Below are 23,665 nucleotides of genomic sequence, written 5' to 3'. Positions count from 1 at the left end.
TTTAATTCTAGCCTCTGGCGACTGTGCAAACTCCACACAGACATTCTCCCTGTGTCTGTGTGGGTTTCCCCTGGGTGCTCTGGTTTCGTTCCACAGTCCAAAGATATGCAGGTCAGGTGAATTCGCTGTGTTAGGTGCATTAGTCAGAGGGAAATTGGTCCGGGTGGGTTACTCTTCAGAGGGTCGGCGTGGACTTGTTGGGCCAAATGGCCTGTTTCCACACCGTGTGGAATCTAATACTTTCAGAGAGGTTATGATTAGTACTGAATATTGTGCAAATCATTAGCAAACATTCCCGTTTTAAGTCCAAAAGGGTGGCACTGGTAATGCACAGCAGGTCAGGCAGCGTCTGAGGAGCAGGAGAGTTGACATTTTGGGCATAAGCCCTTCACCAGGAATGCTTATGCCCGAAACGTCAACTGTCCTGCTTCTCGGAGGCCGCTGTGCTTTTCCAGCAGCACACTTTTCGACTCTGATCTCCAGTATCTGCAGTCCTCACTTTTTCCTATTCCCAGTTTTAACCTTTTATGAAGAGAAGTTTTGGCTTTGTCATCACTTTGGTATATCTATCATATGCTGCTTCTGCTGTTTGGTATGCATATAGTCCTATGTTGTGATTTACCCAAAAATGAGGTATAACCTGGTTATGCCTAGTGCTGTTTCTGGCTACTTTCCTGTATTCATCATCAAACTAGAGTTGATTCCCTGTTTTGGTGGTAATGATGGAGTGAAGGATATGCGACACACAGGGTATACTCTGTGGTTGAATAGAATTCTACTGCTTCTAATGGTCCACAGTGGATATTCAGTTTTCAGTTACTGAATTTGTTCTGAATCTGTCTCCATTTAGCATCTGGGTAATACCACACAATACTGTATGGTATCCATGATGAAGGGCTTTTGCTTAAAACGTCGATTTTTCCCACTCCTTGGACGCTGCCTGACCTGCTGTGCTTTTCCAGCACCACACTCTTGACTCTAATCTCCAGCATCTGCAGTACTCACTTTCACACAATCCTGGTCATCCCTACCTTTCACTATAATAGATGTATCTCCGACAGATTTGCAAAGGGTAGGGCTGAGTTTTGTTTCCTCAGCACATGCACATACCCTGTCTGGCAGATATGTGTTTCAGGACTTGGCCATTTTGGTTAGCAGTGGTGCTACCAAGCTACTTGTGATAATGAACATTGTATTCTTTGTGGGATTTCAGTTTGTTTCTTTCTACATTCCGTGCTTCCTCCAGTTGGGAGTCTGGAATGACACACTGTTCAGACCAAATAAGGACAATAAATTTCCTTTCCTAAAGGACATTAGTAAACCACATGGGTTTTTACAACAGTCAGTTATAGATAAAGGTCGTCATTTGATAGAGTTACCAGACTCTACATTAGTTCAGTTTTGCTGCCACAGATGCTGACAGACCCGCTGAGATTCTCCAGCAATTTCTGTTTTAGATTCAGATCTCCGACAGCCATAGTTCTTTGTCTCATATCAGATTTTTTTTTGTTCAATTACTTGAATTTAAGTTCCATTGGTTACTGTGCCGGGTTTTTGAAGCTGTGTCTCACTGTGATCACTAGCAACACTATAACTGTGCAACCAACTTGTCAGATTTGTTGAAAAGTTTCAAGGATTTTGACGAATAGAAAGCTGGATGGCTAACTCCTGTTCCTATTTCCTATGTTCAAGTATTACAAGAAATTATTTTTGCTGGTAAGCATGTTAATAGATTATATTGAAGATAATTGGCAAAAGAATTCTGAGCATTCAACGAGGGAGAGGGAATATGTGGATGAAGTTTTTATGCACAAATAGTTATTAATGAAATTCATTGGCTGAAAGGTTGTTTTAAACACATCGTGGGCAGAGAGTAGGGAGTGAAACTGATTATTGGCTGTTTTGGAAGGCTGTATAAAGGCACAATAGACCAAGTAGTTTGTGCTGTAAGAATATTTATACCTTTTATGAACAATCACTTTCTTGGTTCAATTACAGGGTTGTGATCCCTTTGCACAGACTCAGCGGAGCAAACTACAGCATCGCCGAGCTCGGATTAACCAGCAGATTAACAAGGAGATGCGAATGCGAGCAGGAGCCGAAAATCTGTTTCGGTGAGTATTGCAGTTCAGTTGATATTGACCGATTGCAGGATTTGGCCTATAAACCTGATTGTCCGAATGTACTGTGTTAATTTTTGATTCTCATAGACACAATAAAAGTGGTATGTGACACTTTGATCCTAGAAAGCTTTCTTATTTTCAGGGCATAACTTGTACACATTATCGTCCTTATCCACTATGCCACTTCCAGTTGCGTTTTCTTTCATGGGTCAGGCAAAATATTTTAGCCACCTTAGAAAAACAGCACTGATTAAGAGCTGTTATATAGAGGGCCAATGTATGCTGGTATTATTGACCAGACCAAACTCCATCAAAATTTATTAAGAAGATAGTCTAGACCCTAACTTCATAATTTTTAAAGATAGTTATAAGGTGTTGCTTTGGATTGGTGAATTTTAAGCAAAACACACTTTATTTTAACTGTAGTATAAAAATACAGACAAAATAAAAAGACTTGGTTTTACTGTAATTCTGTTGAAATGCTAAACAAAATATATACATTAACTACTACTAATTAAATGTTCTAATATTAGTAACATTCCATAATCAACCCTTGGCAAAAGCAAATTCAATAACATAGATTGTCTCTCATGCAATTCTAGCAGCAGGAAGAGAACCTCCACTTTTAACTGTAACAGAGAGAGAAATAAGAGCTTCCACATCCATCTTCAAGACCCCAGCAACAACTAAAAATCCCAGTTATCTGTAAGCTGGGCGGCACATGCTCCCCATGTCTGTGTAGGTTTCATCTGGGTGCTCCAGTTTCCTCGCACAGTCCAAAGATGTGTAAGTTAGGTGGATTAGCCATAGGCAATGCAGGGTTACATTGATAGGGTAGGGGGGTTAGTCTGGGTGAGATGCTCTTCAGAGAGTCGGTATGGACTTGTTGGGCCAAGTGGCCTGTTTCCACACTTGTAGGGATTCTATGACCAATATATTGATGAGGTTGACCACACCCATTTAGGCTGCTTCTACTGATCTAAGATTTAAAATGCTGTAAAGCCTGTCAAGCTGTTTACTCTATTGGCTTTGACTACTTGTCACCTGTGGCTCATAATTTCTTTTTTAAAAAAACATCAAGTCAAAAAACAGGTCTTAAAGCTATAGTATTGCCACATTGGCCTCACACCAAATTCATTCAGCTCTCTTTTGAATGTATTCAGTCATTGTGTACACCAGCATTTTATTTCCTGGTCAGCAATTCTATCCATTGAAATGGTGAGAATTTCTCTAAATATCTCAATTCTGTGATTGCATGGCATATGTTTATATCAAGTTCTTTACCTACCTGTAATGGATCTAATAAAACTTTCATTGAGAAGCACGGTGAAATTTCCTCACATTCTGTAATTTTCCAGAGTAAACAGCCCTGATTTTTTTTTTATCTCTCTCAATCATAGTAGCTAAGATGTGGAGGTGCTGGTGCTGGTGTTGGACTGGGATGCACAAGGTCAAAAGTCTCTCAATACCAGGTTATGGTCCAACAGGTTTATTTGCAATCACAAGCTTTCAGGCTGACTAAGGGACAGTGCTCTGAAAGCTTGTGAATTCAAATAAAACTGTTGAACTATAACCTGGTTTCGTGTGACTTTTGACATAGTAGCTAAGAACCTTTTTAAGATAATTATTGATTTCATACTGAAATGTTACAGAGCTTTTGTTAATTTTTTTTTTGTCAGTAAATGGGATTTGGATATAGTTAATTATGCCAGCATTTATTACCCATCCTTCGTTGTGCTGCAGTGATATGGTGAGCTGCCATCTTGAATTGTGACATTCCTTGAGGAGTGGAACACCCACAATGCTCCTGGGAGGGAGTTGCAGGACTTTGACAAAGTAACAGTGAAGCAACTGCCATTATAGTTCCAAACCACGATGTTTCTAAACAGTGTAGCCAGGCAACTGCTCTGACGACCCGTACACACCAACTGGCATACCGACGCAATTCCCAACATTGACTTCTGATCTTGAAAGTCGCTGCCATGCACAGATCTCTGAGGAGAAAACAAAATTATAAGAAATGTAGGTTCAAAGTCAGCATGGTGTGCGACTTGGAGGGGAGTTTGGAAGGTTGTACCTTTATATCTGTTGCCTATGATCTTTCAAGATGATAGAGGTCTTGGGTTTGGAAGCTGTTATACAAAAGCATCTTGAGTTACTGCAGTGCCTCTTGTGAATGGTGTACACTGCTGTCGCCATGTGTCAGTGATGAAGTGAGTAAATATTGATGGTGATGGATGGGCAACCAGTTAACTGGCTTGCTTTATCCTGGATGCTGTCACGCTGCTTGTATTGTTGGAGCTGCACTTATTCAGGCAAGTGTAGAACATTCCATCACATTGCTGACTTCTGCCTTGTCATTGGTGGACAAGCATTGGGGAGGTAGAAGTAACTCACTGCGCAATTCAAGCATCAGACCTGCTGTCATAGCCACAGTATGTATATGACTAATCCAGTTCCATTTCTGATGAGTAGTAGCCTCTGGATGTTGATGGCAAGGGTTTCAGTGATGGTAATGGCATTGCACGTCAAGAGATGGTGAGCTTCTCGATTGTTGGAGATGTTGTTTTCCTTAGAGCCAAGGAAATTGAGAGGGGACAGGATTAAGTTAATTTATGAGGAGGATTTTTTTTATTCATAGAATCCCTACAATGTGGAAACAGACCATTTGTCCCAACAAGTCTACCCCAACGCTGAGTATCCCACCTAGACCCAGTCCCCTACTCTATTACTCTACATTTACCCCTGACTAATGCACCTAACCTACACATCCCTGAACACTATGGGCAATTTAGTATGGCCAATTCACCTAACCTGCACATCTTTGGATTGTGGGAAGAAACTGGAGCACCCAGAGGAAGCCCACATAAATACGAAGAGAATGTGCAAACGCCACACAATTGCCCAAGACTAGAATCTAACTCGAGTCTCCGGCAACAGTGCTAGCCACTGTGCTGCCCCACAGATAGATAGGGTAGACAGGAAGGAACTATTCTGCTTAATGAGTGATCATTGACTAGTGGGCATAGATTTAAGGTTTGTGGCAGAAGGTTTAGAGGAGATGTAAGGAAAAACTTTTTCACCCAGAAGGTGGTGGAATGCTGCCTGTAAGGGTGGTAGAGGCAGAAACTCTAATAATACTTAAGAAATATTTGGATGTACAATTCTGATGCCAAGACTGTAGGTAGAATGCTGGAAAAGGGATTAGAATAGTTAGGTGGTTGTTTTCAACTGGCGTGGATGCAGTGGGCTGAAGAGACTTTTCTGTGCTAAAGTTCCCTGACTCTGTGACAGATTGAGTAGGTTGGGCCTGAAGTCATTGGAATTTGTAAGGATGATATGTAACCTTATTAAAACATGCAAGATTCTTAGGGGCTTTGACAGGGCAGTTATGGTAAGGTTATTTGCTCTTGCGGGAGAGTTTAGGATAACATTGCAAAATCTCAGAATAAAGGGTCATGCTTTTAAGACCGATGAGCAGGAGTTTCTTCTGAGTGCCATGAATCTGTAGAATTCTGTATTGTAGAGGCCTGTGTAGGTCAGTAAGCATATATGTGGATGAGGTAGACAGACAGATTTTTAATCTATAAGTGGATCAAAAGTTATGGGACAAAGGCAAGAGGTGGAGTGAGGATGATACGATCAGCCATCGAATGGAGCCACATACTGTGGGTTAAATGGCCTACTTCTGTTTCTTCTGCTTGTATTTAATTACTCTTTATTTCCTGAGATTTTTTCATAATTATCTTTGATTTATGTTCTCTAACTTTCAATTCTTTCACAAGTGAAAACATTTTCTGCACTTCTATCAAAACCATTCTTTAATTTTAATCCATCTCTATCTCAAAATTAATGTACAAGGAATAGGAAACATAAAATGTTGACAAAGAAAAAACTGCAAAAAATTGAAATGTCAAGAAATATGAAGAATTACAGTTTACATGTTAGAAGAAAAATACATTTCAAGGGTAATATAGGCTCCTCAAAATAAAAGTAGCAAACAACTCAATGGTATACTTTGTTATGAAGGTGTAGGTGTGTACTGTACTTTTTGAGAGAGCGAGAAAGCTGGCAAGAACTGATAAAGTGCAGAGTGTGCTGAACAATTTTAAAAAGTAACCTTTGGTTGAAACAGCTGGAGTTGTTGCCATGGAACAAAAACAAATTCAAATTTGGTCAGTTAGTTCAAATTATGCCCCATATACGAAAATCCAATTGAATTTTAATTTTACTGTTTGGATGACATTAAACCAATGAAATGATCCAAGGAACGGGATATGATCCAAGGAACGGGATATGTTTCTGGGTATAAAATTGGACATTTTGAAAAGTTAGGGAGAGATCAGCAAAGGGCACCAATAAATAGCCCTCTGGAATGTATCTGTCCATAAGAAAAGTTGTGTAGGAGAAGACTGAAGAAAAGACCACCCAGGAAAATACAAAGGAACATCTACAAAGGAGAATCGACAAAGCTGGCTAGTTTTGCAAAGTGATTTTCTTTTGGTAAATCCTTAATTGAGGTTTTTACTTTTATTGGACCAGCATTGTAGAGTCTGAGGAAAAGGATAGATTTAGGAGAAAGGAGTTGTAATTAGTTGTTGTTTTAATCTTCTCTGTTGGACTTAGTGTTAATTTTTACTTTAAATGGTGACCTCTGGGATATTTCTTTGCCTCTTGCAATTTAACAGATTAAGCCGCGAGGTGAGCTTCTCTGTGTCAGGTTTAAATTTAGAAGGGTTTATCCCGTGTCGTAACAACTTACTAAATTGTTACTGCAGCTTAATTTTTTTGTGACAATGACTGTAGCTGCTGAATCTGGTAGTCCTGTCCGTGAACATGGCACTTAGTTTGCAGGAGGTAGGTAGCTCAGATTCCAAATTGCACACCTGTGGTTCACGGAGGTAGCTATCCATATAAAATTGCAATTGCCAACTTTTATGATTTTTACCAGCTAGGAATAGGAAATACAATGTGTGCAAATTTGACCTAATCTAACTAAGAATTTTGAATAGTTTTGATCGACAAGGTACACTTTTGGAAGATACAGCACTCCTTTTGTATATTAATCCAAGACACATTTTGTGGGAGGTCGTGTCCTTTGGGGCTTGTAAATGAGGACATGAATGTGTGTGAAAAGTACATAAACCTGTTGGAGGAGTTAACATTTATTGGAGAGGTCAAAAGCTGCCATCAAGACATTTAAGGCACCTTCTCAAGTTTGAAAGAAAATTTACCTGAAGTGCCTTTTTTTAAAAAAAAATGTCCATTGCTTACTATTCACACTCTGTTGACATAAATCTGAGGGTGTCATGACAGTATTAATATTGCCTGACTTACATCTCCAAGCAGTTATATACTCTTTGTAGTGGGATTATGAATTCCATAGCTTGTTTTTATATGGAATTGAAGTTAAATGTAGTCAGTAGTTCACTCAAACTTGAACTCGAATTTATTTTATCTCTGCATGGGTCAGAGGCCTGTCCTTAGTCGCAAAGGCGTGGATTGGGGTATAGAGGCTATAAAGGACAATGGAAGTGCATAGGTTATCATGGAGGGTATAAGAGGGCATTAGTATGAAGAGCCATTAGATTAGGGTTGAGTCTTTAAGGTAGCATGGACGGGGCCTGGAATTGTGTAGTGTGTGAGCGGTATGAGGGGTGAAGGTCGTTAATGTTACATTGTGTTTCTAAATGTTGGGACAAAATACTGGTGCACCAAGACAGACCTTCTACTGAACTGAATCCACACGTACCAGACCTGTTCCTCTGCTTTTGAGAGTCATCTTTCGTGATTCCCAGAAATTGAACTCCATCCGAGAATGAAAATATGAAGGTCTGGCATGTTTTCTTCAGTTGGTAAAGCATAAACAGAAGTGACCTGCAGTGAAAATTCAGCTCTGTCAGTTTTCACAGATGAGGAAGAGGATGTTATACCTGAAATTTGAAAGGACTATAACTCACTGAAATCAATGTAGGGAAGGAAACAGTGTTAGAAGTAATACTGGCAATAAAGAAAAGAATGGGGAGGAACAAGTGTTACATAATGGAAGGTCAGGGAAAGGTGAAAAGGTAAAGGAGATTAGAGATCCTCCTCACTTTTTTTAGCAGCATAAAATCCATCACTTTTCCATCTCTTTAGTTCTGAAGAGAAGTCCTATTGGACTCAAAAATGTTTTCAGCTTTCACATATGTTGCTGGACCTTATCAGCAATTACTGCTTTTTATTTCAGATATCTAGCATCTGCATTATTTTACTCTGATTAAAGCTTGACAGTTGAACTTTGTGCACCAGAAGAGGTGTAGGCAGCTTTATGGAATACCCAGATGTACCAGGCCAGAACTGACTATTCAAGTGGAAGAGTCCATAAATTGCACACATCTACTTGTTGATGTTTGAAGGAATGCTGTGACTGTTGATTTATGAATTCATCCCACTTGTTACTCTGTGGATTATCAGAAATTAATCTGCTCCAGGAGCTCAATTTTTAATTAAGGCTTACTGAAATTGCCATTTTACCTCATCATCTTTTCATGATTAATTAAAATACACATTTATTTCTCTCCTTTGCCGTAATTCATATGTGGAGAGGGAGTGTTTTTGTTTGATACAGAATGCAGGAAGCAATAGGAAGAATACCAACAGGGTGCTGGAGAAATTCAACATGGCAGCATCTGTGGAGAACAGATTTAATGTTTTGAGTCCAATATGATTCTTACCTACTCCAGTGTTTTGTACTTTTTAAAAATTTCAGTGTCTCCAGCATTTGCAGTACCTTCTTTTTATTTGAGTAATAATAGGATGTTGAGTGGGCAATTCAAATATTTCATGAGTAATATTTGCAGAATTTTCCTAAAGTTAAAAGAAATAGCATTTAAATCAAACTGTACAAAATATGAAACAAAAAAACTTACCTCATTGGACAGCTCCCTGAATGTACTTGGTTTTGATCACATACCTCGAGTTTGCTCTTTGTTACAGACAATACAGAAGGGCAGTCAGATAGACATTCAATCTCACTGTTACATTTTCTAATGGGCAAGAAAATACACTTATGAGAACGAAGCAGGTTTAGCCCTTTTGCCAGTCTTTGGTCCAGTGTTAAAAACTGAAAAAGTATATGTACGCTGTTTTTGTTTATCCACTCTTTCCAGACTTCCAATACTATAAAAGCTTACAACTATATAATGCCCTTAATATAGATGATCCACTGCTGTGACTTGGTTAATGCTACTTTTGTGATTTCTGATTGCTTTTACATGCATAAAATCATTCTGAGATCCCTATGTGCCTTTTTACCAGCATGGATGAGATTGAGAATGTGACTTGTAGTATAAGAAAGAATTTTCATTTATTTTATAGTTTCCTGTTACATAATATAATAAGGTCTCTACATCTACTGTAGCTAGCATACTGATCCTTGATTTAACATGTCACCAAAAGACTCAGACAACTTGGTATTACTCCACCCTGAAATAATCAGGCTTCGCCTGTGGTCAAACTTTAATGTTTAATGTTGGAGACAAAAATAATTATAGGTTCAGTTTTTTGACAGATTGAAATTTCACTGCTATGAATACGTTTCCTTTTTTCTCCAATTTATTGATGACAAAGATTTGTAAATGATTGTCATATGGAATGGTTTTTAAATTCATTTTTAAATTTCAATGTTTCAGGGCTACAACTAACAACAAGGTGAAGGAAAATGTGGCTCTGGAATTGAGTTTTGTGAACTCCAACTTACAGCTTCTGAAGGAAGAACTAGAGGAACTGAACAGCTCCGTGGAAGTTTATCAAAATGGAAAGTAAGTATTTTCTACACTCTGGCTTTATATCATCTTGAAATTAATCCTAGAACTTGCATTCAGTTTAACAAACCTATTTTTGCTTTAACAACTGTGTTAGAAACATTCACCATTCATCTTCTGTCTGTAATGCAGTATGTTTCATCACTTCTGTTTTATTTTGATTTGTAATTTGGATTTTTAGATGTATGTTTTGCTTTATTGTTAAGGTATACTTGGACAAAAAGCTTGTATGCTAAACAAATGTAATTTAAGATTCTGTTTTTCCATAATGGAAAATTAGTGGAGCATCAGAATATGGTGGGAGAATAAAATTCTAATTTGTGACTGCTGCTGTAGAAAATTATTTCATTCTTTACCCCTGTTGTGAATATTACTAATCCACCTGTTTAGACATGTTATGAAATGCCTCTGGAACAAGTGGGACTATGCTGTCTTCCTTTCATCGTGATTGTAACCTTAAGAAATCTAACTTACTTGTTTAAAAACCTTGATATAAGAATAATATAAAAGCAGTTCTACGCTTGCCTCTCCTTTTAACCTTTATGGTGCTCACCTGTAGAACAATATTTACATTTGAGTTCCTGAGAAAATTGTAATTTGAGCAACTAGTGGAATTGAATATGAGCTACTTCCTTGAAAAAGCTTGGTTGTATAGCCATTTATTACCTCATTGAGTTGTGATATGCATAGTCATGAATTTGTGATCTCCATTCGAATTCTCAATGTCAACATTACATAACAGTATTTTTGTGGATGAGAGACAACTATTTGTTCATTTCATTTTCACTACGAGTTTTATTAACAGTCAGTCATTCAATCCTATAAAACCTGCTCCACTTTTCATTATTAGAGAATGTGAGATGTTCCTTTATAGAAATGGGACAAAATCATAGCCATAGACGTGATGATATAATTACCTAAATATAAGTTAAGTAATCTTGATTACTGAGAAACATCCCTATTTCTTGTGAATTTGGAGTGTTGATAAGATGCTCTTCTGTTTATTGTGAACAGTAAATTCACAAACCACCAAATTAATATCTGCCAAGGAGGAAATGGGATGTTGAATATACATTAAATATCAACTTCTTACAACTTTTTATATTTTTAAATTAATATACCACTTTTATTACTACTTTTTATAATTGAGCAAAGCTGGCAGTTTGGGAAATTGTGTAGTCACTGTTCATATTTAGATATCGGGGATAACACTTTTTACATTAGTGATCTGGATGAAGGAACTGAGGGCATTCTTTAAGTTTGTAGATGATACAAAGGTAGAGGAGGCAGGGAGGCTACCAAAAAATTTAGACAGTTTAGGAGAGTGGGCTAAGAAGTGGCAGATGAAATACAATGTGGGAAAGCGTGAGGTCATGTAGTTTGTTAGGAAGAAATAAGGCATGGATTATTTTCTAAATGTGGAGAAAATTCAGAAATCTGGAATATTAAAGGATTTGGGAGTCCTCATCCACAATTCTCTTAAAGTAAACTTGCAGGTTGAATTGTTACAATGTTGTCATTAATCATGAGAGGACTAGAATTTAAAGCAGGGATGTACTTCTGAGGTTTTATAAGACTCTGGTCAGACCACATTTAGAATACTGTGGGCAATTTTGGGCCCCATACCTCAGGAAGGATGTATTGGCCCTGCAGGGTGTCAAGAGGAGGTTCATGAGAATGATCCCAGGAATGAAAGGCTTAACATATGAGAAACAGAGAGGACTCTGGAACTATAGTTGATGGAGTTTAGAAGGATGAGAGGGGACCTTATTGAAACTTACAGACTACTGAACGGCCTGGACAGAGTGGGCATTGGAAAGATGTTTCCAGTGGCAGGAGAGACGAGGATCCAAGGACACAGCCTTAGAGTAAAGGGAAGACCCTTTAGAAAGGAGACAAGGAGAAACCTTTTTAGCCAGAGAGTGTTGAATCTGTAGAATTCATTGCCACAAAAGGCGATGTGAAGGCCAGGTCATTGAGTAAATTTAAGACAGGTAGATAAGTTCCTGACTGCCAAAGGTTGCAGGGAGAGAGTGGGAAAATGGGGTTGAAAAACCTATCAGCCATAATCAAACGCAGAGCAGACATGATGGGCCGAATGGCCTAATTTCTGCTCCTTTGGTCTTTTATGTTGTCATTGCAGTCCTTTTGTCAAAGATGCAGAAACTTGATTTATGACACATGTTAAAGTGCTGCAATGCATTCCAACCTGTACTAAATTTAAGGGTAAATGTAATCATTTTCTGGAATGGTTGGGTCTGTCTGGCAGGGAGCATTTGGTAAATTTGTTCATCGTGTGGTGCAGGTGCACCCTGTCCCTGACACAGAAGGATAACAGATATTGTACCTAAGCACACTTTCTTTTTCTATTAAAGAAACAATTTGATCAAATAAGATTGTGATACCATGATTGAAATTAGTATTTCACTAGATTTGAGGGTTGTACGTGCAAATAATCCGTGTTTGACAATCCATGATGCAGCATGTTAGATCTTAATGCAGTGCTTTGGCATTTCCACTTCCTTGTCATTCCTAATGGCACGGCTATTGAAGTGAAGACTCCATCCTGTGATTCTTACTGATAGAATGATAGCTGTCGTTGCACATGGAGACAAGTAAAATTCAAGGTGAAGCAGTTTTCTGATTCATTTACTTACATTTGATTAAAAATGGTCATTTGCAATAGCATAGGAATAAAATGTCAAATCTTTTAGTTGTGAATTTGAGAAAGAATTAAAGGAATTGGAACACTTTTCTTTCCTGGCAGCGCTTTCAGAACTATTGTGGAAGAACTTTTATAAGTAAAGGGTGTGTGGGATATTGCTGCTCTATGTCCCTCCAAACCATTTCTATTTCATTTACCCATCCAGATGTCTTTTAAATGTTGCAATTGTACCAGCCTCCTCCACTTCCGCTGGCAGCTCATTCCACACATGCACCAACCTTTGCATGAAAATGTTACCCCTTAAATTTCTTTTATATCTTTCCCCTCTCACCCTATGCCCTGTAGTTCACCCACCCCAGGGAAAAGGCCTTGTCTATTTATCCTATCCATGACCCTCATGATTTTAAAAACCTCTATAAGGTCTCTGACACTCCAGGGAAAACAGCCCCAGCTTATTTAACCTCTCCCTGTAGCTCAAATCCTCCAACCCTGGCAACATCCTTTAAATCTTTGCTGAATCCTTTCAAGTTTCATAACATCCTTCCGCAATATTCCAAAAGTGGCCTAAACAATACCTTGTACAGCTGCAACATGACCTCCCAACTCCTGTACTCAATACTCTGACTAATAAAGGAAAGCATAACAAATGCCGCCTTCACTATCCTATCTACCTGTAACTCTTCTTTTAAGGTGCTATGAACTTGCACTCCAAGGTCTCTTTGTTCAGCAACACTCCCCAGGACCTGCTAAGATTTGCTTTCCCAAAATGCAACACCTCACATTTATCTAAATTAAACTCCATCTGCCACTCCTCAGCCCAATTGCCCATTTGATCAAGATCCCATTGTAATCTGAGGTAACCTTCTTCGCTGTCCACTACACTTTCAATTTTGGTGTCATCTGCAAACTTACTAACTATACTCTTATCTTCACATCCAAATCATTTATATAAATGATGAAAAGTAGTGTACCCAGTACCAATCCTTGTGGCACTCCACTGGTCACAGGCCTCCAGTCTGAAAAACATCCCACCACCACCACCCTCTGTCTTTTACCTTCGAGCCAGTTCTATGTCCAAATGACGACTAGTTCTCCCTGTATTCCATGAGATGTAACCTTGCTAATCATTCTCCTATCGGGAACATCGTTGAACATTTTACTGAAGTCCATATAGATCATGTCTACCACTCTGCCCTCCATCAATCCTCTTTGTTACTAGTTCAAAAATCTCAATCAAGTTTGTGAGACATGATTTTCCACGCACAAAGCCATGTTGACTATCCCTAATCAGTCCTTGCCTTTCCAAATAAATGTACACCCTGTCCCTCAGGATTCCCTTGAATAATTTGCCCACCACTGACGTCAGGCTCACCGGTCTCTAGTTCCCTGCCTTATCCTTACCACCTTTCTGATATAGTGGCACCAAGTTAGCCAACCTCCAATCTTCCACACCTCACCTGTAACTATTGATGATACAAATATGCAAGAGACCCAGCAATCACTTCCCTAGTTTTCCACAGAGTTTCTAGGTTACACCTGATCAGAATCTGGGGATTTATCCACTTTTATGTGTTTCAAGACATCCAGCACCACCACCTCTGTAATATGGGCATTTTTCAAGATGTTACTATCTATTTCCTTACATTCCATATCTTCCATGTCCTTTTCCACAGTAAACCCTGATGCAAAATACTCGTTTAGTATCTTCCCCATCTCTTGCAGCTCCACACAAAGGCCGCCTTGCTGATCTTTGATGGGCCTGATTCTCTCCAGAGTAACCCTGTTGTCCTTAATATATTTGTAAAAATCCTTTGGATTCTCCTTAATTCTATTTGCCAAAGCTATCTCATGTCCCCCTTTTGCTCTCCTGATTTCCCTCTTAAGTAAACTCCTACTTCCTTTATACTCTTCTACGGATTCACTCGATCTATCCTGTCTATACCTGAAATATGCTTCCTTCTTTTTCTTAACCAAACCCTCAATTTCTCTAGTTATCCAGCCTTTCCTTTCACCCTAACTGGAATGTATTTTCTCTGCACTCTAGTTATCTCATTTCTGAAGGCTTCCCATTTTCCAGCTGTCCCTTTACCTGCGAATATCTGCCCCTAATCAGCTTTTGAGTTCTTGCCTGATAACATCAAAATTAGCCTTCCTCCAATTTAAACTTCAACTTTTAGATCTGATCTATCCTTTTCCATCACTATTTCAAAACTAATAGAATTATGGTCACTGGCCCCAAAGTGCTCCCCCATTGATGCCTCAGTCACCTGCCCTGCTTTATTTCCCAAGAGTAGGTCAGGTTTTGCACTAGATACATCCACATACTGAATCAAAAAAAAAAATTTCTTGTTGTACATACTTGACAAATTCCTCTCCTCTAATCCCTTAACACTATGGCAGTCCTGGTCTATGTTTAGAAAGTTAAAATCACCTACCATAACCACCCGATTTATTCTTACAGACAACTAAAATCTCCTTACAAATTTGTTTTTCAAGTTCCTGCTGACTATTGGGGGGGGTCTATAGTACAAACCCAGTAAGGTGATAATCGCTTTCTTATTTCTCAATTCTACCAAACTAACCTCCCCGGATGTGTTTCCGGGAATATCCTCCCACAGTACAGCTGTGATGCTTTCCCTTATCAAAAATGCCACTCCCACTCCTTTCTTGCCTCCCTTTCTGCCTTCCTGTAGCATTTGTGTCCTGGAACATTAAGCTGCCACTCCTGTCCATCCCCGAGCCACTTTTCTGTAATTGCTATGATATCCCAGTCCCATGTTCCTAACCATGTCCTGAGTTTATCTGCCTTCCCTGTTAGGCCTCTTGCATTGAAATAAATGCAGTTTAATTTATCAGTCCTACCTTGTTCTCTGATTTATGCCTGCCTACCCTGACTGTTTGTTTGGTACAGCTGAGAAAATCAGCGAGTCAGTCTCCGATTGATGTCTTTCCTCACTATCCCCAGGGTTCCCCCCCACCCCCCACCTCACCCTCCCACACCTTACAAGTTTAAATCTTCCCGAGCAGCTCTAGCAAATCTTCTTGCCAGTATGTTCATCCCCTTCCAATTGAGGTGCAGGTTTTTATTTACCCCAGAAGAGATTCCAATGATCCAAAATTGTGAATCCTTCTCCCATACACCAGCTCCTCACCATGCATTTATCTGCTCTATCCTCCAATTCCTACTCTCACTAGCTCGTAGTGCCAGGAGTAATCCAGATATTGCTTTCTCAAGGACCTCCTTTTTAAAATTCTGTCTAACTCTCTATATTCTCCTTCAAGAATCTCATCCTTTTCTCTTCCTATGTCGTTGGTTCCAATATGTACAATGTCCTCTTGCTGGGCCCTCTTCTCCTTTAGAACATTATGCATCCTCTGAAACATCCTTGATCTTGGCACCAAGGAGGCAGCACACCATTCTGATTTTTTTCACTGCTGGCCACAGAAACATTTCTCTGTCTCCCTGACTAGAGAATCCCCTAACACAATTTGATTTCTTGGAACCCAACGTACCTATCATTACATTAGAGCAAACCTGGCAGTTCATGCAACATTCCCCTGAGAATCCATCACGCCCTACATTTTCCAAATCTAGGCCTATGATTTTAGTCCACTCAATGTTAAACTGTTTAATTTCAATATTGGATTTTGGGCATGTCGTCTGATAAGAAGTAGCATTGAGAGAGTGCCTGCTGACATTGCCATACATGTTGGGCTTGATTATGATTATTTGGACAAGCAAGTGAGAAATGGGATGGAGTCAAGGGAAGATCCTTGGAGGTTGTAGTGGTAATAAAGAGGGTAGTACAGAAAATTCTATGGCTATGGTTTGATAACAGAAGAAAACTAATTGTTCTACACTTTTACACATGCCTTCGTCATTGGAGTTGAGGCATTGGAGGAAAATGATATGATCAAATGTTCAAACGCTGCAGACAGGTTGAGAAGACTAAAATGGGTGAGATTCATTGTAAATGTGTAATTAGGATCAACTTTGGAAGATTTAGATGCTTCTGTGATGTTGGGCTTTTGCTACTTTTATGGGCACAATCACCTGTGCACTTCTGAAAACAATGGAGAAATTGGAAAATGAACTATGAATTCAATTCCATATATTTCAATTTAGGAAAGACCAAGGGTGCATAACTTAATATTTTTAGATTATGCTTAAAGCAAATGGGAAGAACTGTTTTTCAAAGTGTAGTAAAGGCAGTGTGCCAGAGGCTCAAATATTGGAGATATTCAGAACATAACAGTTTCAAATTGCACTAATTCTTCTATTTTAACAATTTTATAATATTCAATTCAGAATTTGTTTTGTGCATTCAGATGTGGTTTGAGGTTCTTCTTTTCTTCAGAATTACTTTTGTGGGCTTACTGACAGGAGTCAGAGCAGACCTAATGGGCCAATGGCCCATTCTGCTCCTTATGCCTTATGGTCAAGTAGAGTCTGAGGCCTATTTGTTTGCAGGTATTTTTAATAAGGTTTTAAAACCTTTAGTGCAAAATTGAGAGTTAGCAATTTAGAGCATTGCAAAAGGGGTAGAGGGTGATAGGGATCCTGAGAAACACAGTTCATTCTGTATACAAATCACACTGTTTTTAAAAAAAACAAATTTCTCCACATGTCCTTTCTAAAACTTTCTCCTCTCACCTTAGAAATATACCCCTTGTTTCAAACTCTCCCTAGAGAAAAGACCTTTGCTATTCACCTTATCTATGCTGTTTGTGATTTTATAATCCTCTGTAAGGTCAACCCTCAACCTCCCATCCTCTTGTGAAAAAGCTCCCAGCCTATCCAGCCTATTTTTATAACTCAAATCTCCATTCCTGCAACATCCAGGTAATTCTCTGAACCCTCAACAACTTAATAACATCCTTCCTAAATCAAGTTATCTGACAATATTTTGTAAATCCAAGTAAAAAGAAAGAAGATAATGCAACAGATGGATCCAGACTTGACAGCTGCTTCATACAGCCTTGTCCAAAACTGAATCAGATCCAATATCGGAATGTCCTTCAAATATTGAAAAGTACAAATATAAAATGAAGATCGCCTAAAATACAAGCAAATAATGAATGGGCAGCATTCTTCTGACATTTCTGCGACACCTCTGCCTTGGTAGCATAACAACATTTTACAAGTAGCTCACAAAATGCCTCAACTTCTGTCTCGGGACCCTCCAACCCCATGGCATCAATGTGGATTTCACCAGTTTCCTAATTCTTCCCCCCCTCCCACCCCCACAACCTAATCCCAGTTCCAACCTTCCAGCTCATTCCTGTCCTCGTGATCTGTCCCACCTGTCCATCTTCCTTCTTACTATCAGCTCCACCCTCCCCTCCAACCTATCACCTTTACCCCATCTCCATCCACCTATTGCACTCTCAGCTACCTTCCCCCTAGCTCCACCTCCCCCTCCCATTTATCTTTCCACCCGCCGAGGCTCCCAGCCTCATTCCTGATGAAGTGGTTTTGCCCGAAACGCCGATTTTATTGCTCCTTGGTTGCTGCCTGACCGGCTGTGCTTTTCCAGCTCCACACTCCCGACTCAGAATGCCCATGACAGGTCACATTGGTATTAAGGAAATACAGGCTAAAATAGTGAAAACTTTTTATTGGCAGGGATTGCATAAAGATGTTACAGTCTTCCTGATATGCTATACATGTCAGATTGTGGGAAAACCCTAACCCATCAAGTAAGCCTGCACCCTTAATTTCAATAATAATTTTCAAAGCATTGTTTAGCCCAGTCTTAATAGATTGCGTGGCAACTCTATCTAAAGGCCGAAGAGGGAATCAGCCTCTTTTAACAATCACAAATGTTTCAATAAGATTTCCAGATGTGGTCCTTTAGGGAAAGTAATGCCAAAAATGATCGTGGAAATGTTTGTATAATTATTTTTTGTTCAAGATTTGAATTGCCAGAATCGGATCGCGAATCAAATATTATGTCACAAATATTCAACGAAATCTTGGTGAGTTTGAAACATGGGGCATATTTCTAAGGTAAGAGGAGAATGTTTTAGAAAGGACATGAGGGGCAACTTTTTTTTAAACGCAGAGTGTGATTTGTGTATAGAATGAACTGTTGAATGTAGATACAGTTACAACATTTAAAAGACATTTGAATAGGAAAGGTTTGAAGGGATATGGATCAAATGCAGGCAAGTGGGTTTGGTTTAGTTAGGCAATATGGTCATCATTGACCAATTGGACCAAAGGGTCTGTTTCCATGCTGTATGACTCTACGACTATAATTGAACTTCATGCCATTTGGAAATAAAACATTTTTGCATCTTCAACTTATCATCTACAACTTCAAAGAGCCGAAGAAAAGTGGCATCAACCTTTTGAAAGACCATGATTTGATGCTATTGTGAGGAATTTCTTAATAGATGGAATAAGGGAGTTTTCTTGGGACAGTTTGCCACTCAGGATCTCTGATTAAGTCCATTGGATTCTGTTGAGATAAAAATACCTCTCAAGTTAATTAAAGAAAAATATAATAAACCAAAGTTCAGAGACTACACATCTGATCCATGTGTCACATTTCCAGAAAAATGTTCATCAGATGGTGTGAGTTAGCCTAAAAGTATTTGAACGTCACTCAAATATGAGAGCTCGAGCATATAGAAAAGAAGTTTTGTCACTGGAAGTAAGGTATTATCATTGTTATCTGTCTCTGGGAACCATTAAGAGTGAGGTTCACTGGACCTTCCCATCGAATTTGTTGCTTACAATCCAGCTGTTCAGCTAATTGACAGCCATTCACCTTGTCGTCAGGCAGAAGACCTTTGTCATTGGTCCCTGATCCCCATACCAATTGTTAATCAGCTTCGCTTGTAATCAGCCCTTCAGCTCCAGTTCTTCCACACACTACTGGAAGAATGCTCTGGTACACAAACATGATTTGCAAAAGGTATCAAATTCCTTGCTTTCAAAACATGCAACCATCCTTTTAAATCCCTGGGTTTCAAAACTGTTCTTTTTCATTTAGTTCAGATTTATAAAAACTACAAAATAAATTGGCAATCTTAATACCTTGACTAGTCACGTGACTTTTCTCGTTCTAATGATTTTTGCATGAATTCTTTCCAACTATTTTGTGTTAATAGGACAGCAGAATCATTTTTTGATTTTGCAAGAGTAATGAAAGTTTTAGCGAGATACTTTGTTTCCTGTTGAATTCATATATTCCTGCAATGAACTTTTCATGGTATGTGGAACAGAAAAAGCACAATGTAATCCAGGGCAAATTGTGTTTGTGTATAAAGAGCCTTACTCACAGGGCCAGTACATGGCTTATTTTTTGGTCAAATGTAAGCTCATTAATGAAGTGATGACCTCCTTTTCCTTCAGTAATTAAAGCTCAAAGTTTCTTGTTATTTTTGTGTTAAGATTTGTGGGAGTAATAAAAGAACAGCTGTTGTTTTACATCCAAGATGTAAGATTTCATAATAAGCTGACGAACTGAATGCTGAAGCAATGAGATGGCTGTTTTGTAGTGCTCTCAAGTGTACTACTCTACACATTCCTGTGTTTTTCCTAAGATATTATATTATATTGCCTCTTCATTTGTTGTATCCTCCAATGCTCAACAAAGTCTTGAATTACAACTCAAACTGCTACAAAATTTTATTTCAAAGCATGTCTGTTAGTTAATCTTACTGAGGTAGCCATCTTGATGCTGCAATTGACATCGGTGTCACTTGGCTTAAAATCAGCGAAATTTCTATTACAGGAAGGGTCACTAAATAAAAAAGCTTAAATATTAGTGTCCATTCAGCGTGTCAACCATCTACTAAAATTAAACGAAAGACTAGCTTTATTTTTTTGATTAGTGTTCAAACTTCACAATTAATTGCCTTGTCTTTAGAAAGCACATCTTTCTGATGGCCGAGTATGATTAAACAAAGTGGCTAATAAAGTAAAAAGGATTGTTGATGTAACCTTATTCTAGTCCTACTTTACCTAATATTGAGATGAATAGATTTAAAAGCATCACAAGCCTGACTCCTAACTTTATACTCTGCTCAAATCTTACTCATGGCACAGCTCTCAAGTTCTTAATTACTACTAGAAGGTTTACTGGATTTGTTCCTGGGATGGCAGAAGTGTTTGGTGAAGATAGGTTGGGCAAACTATTTAGAGTTTTGAAGAACACGTCATGACCCACTGGGAAACCATGTAGAAATTAAGTCCCGCTATTCTTGGGATCTTCTCAGAAGATAATGTTTCCAAAAGAATTGTGCAAAATTAGCAAATTACCTAATTTTCAGACCAAGGTTGAGAGAAAGCATAGATCTGGTTTCTGTACGTAACAAGATTCACGATTTATTATTGGTAATTAACATCTAGCAAAAGATAAATAGCGAAAATATGTAAACTCTACAAACTAACACACTAAACCCTTTTTAAAAACTCCCACCTTATATGCACCCATACATGCATCAGAGAAAAAACACATCGACAGAGGGAAAATTGGAAAAAACGTTCCATTGTTTTTGTTCACAAGATTAGTTGGATTGGTAGTTACTGATCTGGAATTCTTTTCCTTTTTACCAAATGCTTCCACTGGTTTGGAAGAGGCACGTGGTGGTTGGTTCACTTATGAAATTTTCCTGATTTATCCAATTCAAAGTTACAAACTGCATCTGTTGAAGGAACTCTGAGCTGGTTTTCTCAGGTCCAAAAATTGAGTGTTTCTGTTTGCTGTGGACCAGCTGTTTTCTGTCTGAACCAAATTCTCTCTATCATGTTCACAACATAAACTGTTCAGCTATCAGACAACCAATCCGTTATTGGCAGGCAGAAAATCTTTGTCAATCCGCTTCACTTGTAAACAACCCTCTGCTCTAGTTTGTCTACATGTTGCTGGAACCCACAGCTTTTTTAAACAGGGACCACAGAGGTGTCACATTCCTTGCTTTCAAAACATGCAGTCAGCTTTATAAATCCCTGGTTTTAAAACTTATTTTTCATTTCAGTCCACAGTTTTAAGTAGTACATGAAAATACAAAATAAAAACACAGTAGCTTCATAAATTAGGTGTGATCACATTGAAACTTACAAATTACTTCCATGAATAGACAGGGCAACTGCAGGTAAACTGTTTCCATTACTTGGTGAGTCTTGGCCCAGGTGGCATGACTTAAAAATAAGGGGAATACCATTTAGGACTGAGGATGAAGAGAAATTATTTTATTTGAAAGTGAACCTTTGGAATTCTGTAGCACAGAGGGCTATGGAATTCAGTCTTTGAATATGTTCAAGGTATTCTAATTACCAGTGGCATACAGGGTTATGGGGTGGGTTGTGAAAAGGCATTGAATTGTTCAATCAGGTATGATCATACTGAAGGGTGGGGCAGGCTTAACAGGTTTATTTACCTGCTCCTGTTTCTATGACAACATTTAATTTGACTTGATACTCTATTCATCCAAATCAAGTATGTAACCTGGAATTTGAAGCACCTTGTGGACAATTCCAACAATGACAGACCTCAGCATTGCATAGTCATGATATCTCCAGATCAAGGACATCTTGACATCGACATTGCCATCCTGAATAAGTCAAAATATGCAGGAGAAGGTTAACTGAAGGAACCAAAGGCATATATCTCTTTCTGGAAGGTTCCTTCAGTAGAGGAATGATGCCTCTTCATGATGGGTCTCACCATCCGTTATGAACTTGTCTGGAGCCTCCATTCCTCTGTTTGTGGATTAAGGGAGTATTTTGGATGTAGTTTTGCTCGCTGAGTTTGAAGGTTCATTTCCAGACATTTCTTCACTCTACTAGGTAACCTCTTCAGTGGGCGTCAGGCAAAGCACTGCTGAAAATTCCTGCTTTCTATTCAAATGTTTGGGTTTCTTTGGGTGGTGATGTCATTTCCTGTGGTGAAGTCACTTCCTGCTCCTTTTCTCAGGGGATAGTAGATGGGGTCGAATTCTGTTTCAACGCGAATGTTCAGCAGTGCTTTGCCTGAGGCCCACCGAAGATGTTACCTAGTAGGGTGATGAAACGTCTGGAAATGAACCTTCAAGCTCAGCAAGCAACCTACATCCAAAACTTCAACCTGAGCTACAAATCTTCTCAAACCTCTCTAAGATCTATGGGCGCAATATGCTAAAAATGGCATGAAAATGGGTTACGAATGCCATCTGATATAGTGCCACCCGCAAACAGCTGTACTTCCTGCACAAATGTTTAAGAAAACAGATACTACCTAAATGCCTTAAATACAAACCTCCCCTTAACACCCCACTAGCCAAAAGAATAGCACATTCTGGATTAGAATGCCTGTCTCTTTGTTGGCTACGTACAACAGTCCATCTTCCGTAGTTACACCGGCATAGTCCCCACCTCTTCCTCCGCTACATTGATGGCTGAATTGGCGCCACCTCGTGCTCCCGCAAGGAGGTTCAGCAATTCATCAACGTCACCAACACATTCCACCCTGACCTTTAAATTTACCTAGACCATCTCTGACACCTCCCTTCCCTTCCTGGACCTCTCCATCTCCATTAATGACAACTGACTTGACACTGACATTTTTTACGGACTCACCGACTCCCACAGCTACCTGGATTACACCTTTTCCCACCGTACCTCCTGCAAAAATGCCATCCTGTATTCCCAATTCCTCCGCTTCCACTCTATCTGCTCCCAGGAGGACAAGTTCCACCACAAAACACACCAGATGGCCTCCTTCTTTCGAGACCGCAATTTCCCTTCCCATGTGGTTAAAGATGCCCTCCAACTCCTCTTGTCCACATCCCGTACCTCTGCCCTCGGACCCTACCCCTCCAACTGTAACAAGGACAGAACCCCCCTGGTGCTCACCTTCCATCCTACCAACCTGTGCATACACCAAATCATCTGACAACATTTCCACCACCTCCAAACGGACACCACCACCAGGGATATATTTCCCTCCCCACCCCTTTCCACCTTCCGCAAAGACCGTTCCCTCCGTGACTACCTGGTCAAGTCCACGCCTCCCCCCCCCAACAACCCACCCTCCTGTCCTGGCACCTTCCCCTGCCACTGCAGGAATTGCAAAACCTGC

General features: G+C 39.3%; 1 protein-coding gene and 1 long non-coding RNA gene across 3 annotated transcripts in view; one reads left to right on the top strand and one right to left on the bottom strand.

Annotated features, from left to right (window-relative positions):
* Positions 1–23,665, top strand: part of rhpn1 (rhophilin, Rho GTPase binding protein 1) — a 90,921-nt gene that overhangs the window by 11,056 nt on the left and 56,200 nt on the right. For both annotated transcript variants that reach the window (XM_043687900.1, XM_043687899.1), the window contains exons 2-3: positions 1,999–2,114; positions 9,797–9,925. In XM_043687900.1, the coding sequence (XP_043543835.1) occupies positions 1,999–2,114; positions 9,797–9,925 (245 nt within the window). The remainder of the gene's footprint in view (positions 1–1,998; positions 2,115–9,796; positions 9,926–23,665) is intronic.
* LOC122548921 lies at positions 2,980–9,789 on the bottom strand. Its single transcript, XR_006311368.1, has 3 exons — positions 8,840–9,789; positions 7,876–8,000; positions 2,980–4,694 (listed from the first exon to the last, which is right to left on the bottom strand). It is a non-coding gene; the product is annotated as an uncharacterized LOC122548921 (long non-coding RNA).

Source organism: Chiloscyllium plagiosum, chromosome 4, assembly GCF_004010195.1.
Source record: "Chiloscyllium plagiosum isolate BGI_BamShark_2017 chromosome 4, ASM401019v2, whole genome shotgun sequence".
In the NCBI taxonomy this organism is placed as follows: domain Eukaryota; kingdom Metazoa; phylum Chordata; class Chondrichthyes; order Orectolobiformes; family Hemiscylliidae; genus Chiloscyllium; species Chiloscyllium plagiosum.
The sequence above is the reverse complement of the archived record's forward strand: the minus strand, read 5'-3'. Positions and strand labels throughout refer to the sequence as shown.